Source organism: Rousettus aegyptiacus, unplaced genomic scaffold (assembly GCF_014176215.1).
Source record: "Rousettus aegyptiacus isolate mRouAeg1 unplaced genomic scaffold, mRouAeg1.p scaffold_m13_p_1, whole genome shotgun sequence".
NCBI lineage: Eukaryota > Metazoa > Chordata > Mammalia > Chiroptera > Pteropodidae > Rousettus > Rousettus aegyptiacus.
The window spans coordinates 105,669,656-105,672,993 of record NW_023416284.1 but is presented as its reverse complement, the minus strand read 5'-3'; the positions used below and the strand labels follow the sequence as shown (position 1 = coordinate 105,672,993).

Here is a 3,338-nt window from a genome sequence, read left to right as displayed (position 1 = left end):
TCCCTAACACACTAATTGATTGAACAACTGCTAAGGGACATTACACCTAATACACATTTTTTTTAATGTGAGCGTAGTTTTCATTGGGGGTTGGAAGGTATTAGAATAGGGAGAATTCACTAAACCAGTATGGATTTGAATTTTGTTATTTGCCAGGTATTGTGCTAAATGGTTTATACTACCTACTAATTTAACCATTCAGAATGTTCCTATAAAGCAAATATTATAAACCCATTTTGCAGATGAGAAAGTTGAAGCTTAGGTTTTAAGCAACTTTCTTTACATCGAACAATTAGAAAGTAGTAGAACCAGACAGATCTGTTTGACTCCCAAGTTGCTATTCTTTTTTACTACTCAAGACTGCTCATCTTTCTTTTCAAGTCAGGGTAAATTATTACCAAACTTTTAATTTATATCACAGTTTTCATCAGTGGAGACATAGTATTTTCTCTACAAGGATGCCAGAGAGTCATATGTATCATCTGGCTAGCTTAATAATAGGAAGGACAATTCTTATAAATATTGACACATACATTTAAAAAGGTAGACCATGTTTCCGAATTATGTAGAAAGTGACTGAAAGAGGCCTAATCTAATGACTTTTGAACACAAAGAACTTGGAATTAAAGAATTAAATGTTTTAATTTTATATTAAAGAAACTTTTTGAAGAGGAATAAATAGCCAGGGCTGGTATCTTTCCTTCAAGAGAAAGAAAGCAAACACAGAAAAGAGAAGAGTCATTTCCAAACAAAAACAGAGCAGAGAAATGAAATTTTAGCCCCAGATCTTCAATGATTCTAACTTTAAGGCCACTCTCCAGAGAATAATCTGGAGGGCTCTCTGCTCTGACCAAATCTTTTTGGAGACAGCTCTGCATCTTCCCATTCAACTTCTTCCCTTTCTAAAATTCTCAGCTTGTCTTTGAAAGATTTGTGACATTAAAATGCAATTCTGTCTTCCCTCTTGCCTTTTCTCTGAACAGTAGTCCATAATTACTCCCTCTACTACTACCTATAAACCCCTAGAATGTCTGAAGATATAATGTATCATGTATGTGCTCAATGGAATGTTTTTTCTACATAGAGAAAGCCTTGGAAATCTAACAAAGTCTTCAAGTTTCTGTAACAGAATTTTAAGCACAGTATCCTCTTTTTCTGCATTTAATATTGACCCCAGGCATTTTCTGTGGCTTTAAAGTCTACAAAATTATTATTCAATTTACATTCTTAGGGTTACATGGATGCCAGTTCCTTGAAGGCATTGTGGTTGGCTTGTCCTGAGATACTTGAGTTGTCTTACCCCCATTTATCTTGCAAACTTAGTCAAAACTTTTAAAGTTCATGATTTTTATTAGCCTTTTGGATGTTATGTTTCACAGAATACCTCATACATGATCTGGAGTTCTAAATTGTGTGCACAGTCACCTGCATCATTGACAGAAGCAACTTTGCTTAGGGTGTTACATCACTTGGGAAAGCTCCTGATAGAGGAGAATTTATCACAATAATAATAAAGTTATTTGCACAGAAATATATTACCAGATAAATACCCAGCATGGATATCAGGGTGGATTAGCCCTGCATGCCATTTAAAGAAAGAAAACTACTTTGTAATAGGAAAATTATTTTTATATCTCTGATCTCACCTAATGCATTTCCCTTCCATTCTGCTGATAATTTCATACACTTTTATGAAGAGCAATTCCAGACTCCATTATTGTTCCAAGCTCTGACATTCTCGTAGAAAATGAAAAACTGCCATAACCTTCCCTCCTGCTCATAAAGTCCTAGAAGAGGAGGATCAGACCAGAGAATCTTCCGACTTAGGGTAAATTTTTTATTCCTTTACATAAATCCCCCAGGCAGGAATAAGGAAGAAGCTTCAAACCCAATTCCAAATATTTCACTTGGAATTGCTCCCTGAGAAGAATGGACAATCTGCCAATCAGCATATCTGCAGATCTTCTGAACAAACTCAGTTATATTGTCATTAATAAGTTGACTGAATAGAGCCCCGGCTATCATCTGTGTACATACCTAGAAGAACAATTTTTAAAATAAAGAAAGTTGGGCGATTATTTCTTAAAACCCCTTTGTAAAGCATGCAGTCACAGAGCTGCAAGGGTCCATAAAGTCTAACTAGTCCACCCTAGCTCTCTCATTTTACAAGTGAAGAAACTAAGGCCCAAGAAGGTTAAGAGAGCTGTACAAGAGACAGCACTGATTCTCAGGTATTTTGACCACTGATCTAGGGTATTCTCACACTGATAAAAATAATCACTAATATGCTATTTCATTTTTTCACAGCTTAGAGATTTAATACAGTGATTTGTTCTGTTTTTCTCAAGAGTTTAAGCATACCTAGTAATCATACATCATTGTTCTTTTAGACATCTACTGAAACAAGTGTACTGTCACTAAAATGTAATTGTTATGGTCCCAGTTTTTTTCTTTTTTATCCAAAGTGTGTTTAATGGAATAGCTTCCCACACATCTTGATTCAGGGGGCCTTTAGTGCCACTTTCCTCTGAAGAAGCACCCTTCTGTAAGCCTAGCTTTTCCTCCTGTAGGCTGGCAGAGAACAGTGGAGCAGCTAACACACAAAACTGCCCTTTGTGCATGGCTACAGGCAATGGTGATTTTATAGCATCCTGGGCATTTCACATGCATGAAATATTAATTGGGCACTACTCCAGGCACCTCTTCACTTTTGGGGAGGGATGAAGGAGATCCTCTGTGAGAGGCATGTTTTCGTGGACAGGTCATCACTGCCAAAAAGGTAGTGACCACATTTTCTCAATAAGGAAAGTTCGACATCATAATTAAACAGCTTAGTCTATACTCTCTCCACAATTTTCCTATTAAGGAAATGGAACCATTAATGTACCATAACGATACCTAATTTTCATTGTTTCATATTGCTCTCTGATTATCTCATGGATACAGCAGGTCCCCTCTTATCATGTCCTCATGTTTGTGCATAATCCTTGACCTATAACAGGCATCTTTTTCTTATTAAAATAAATTGAATTCCTATATGAGGTTTCCATGATAAGCGACAAAAAATAAAGTCATATATTCAAGAATGTTTGAATATCTTTATAATGTTTGAACGACAGAATACATAATATGGGGCAAACACAGGACCATGAAAGTCTTTGGGGTAGCCACGAGTTCAGCAGCCCCTGCATCAAGCTTCAGAGGAGCCCAGTTTGGGGATCCCCAAACAAAACCAAAATATAGATGGCTAAATGAAAGAAACATTTCTTTCTCCAGAAAAACAAGCTACACTGTTTTGCACTACCATTAAGAGCCTTTGCAAGGAAAAGAGATGGCAG

The 3,338-nt window shown here is 36.5% G+C and overlaps 1 protein-coding gene across 1 annotated transcript; it reads right to left on the bottom strand.

The window, feature by feature from the left end:
- Nucleotides 1–2,511: 2,511 nt before the first annotated feature.
- LOC107512110 (40S ribosomal protein S27-like) lies at nt 2,512–2,747 on the bottom strand. The gene is given in 2 exon segments (XM_036223549.1): nt 2,512–2,688; nt 2,691–2,747. Coding segments are annotated over 2 exon segments (234 nt in total).
- Between the last annotated feature and the right edge of the window lie 591 nt (nt 2,748–3,338).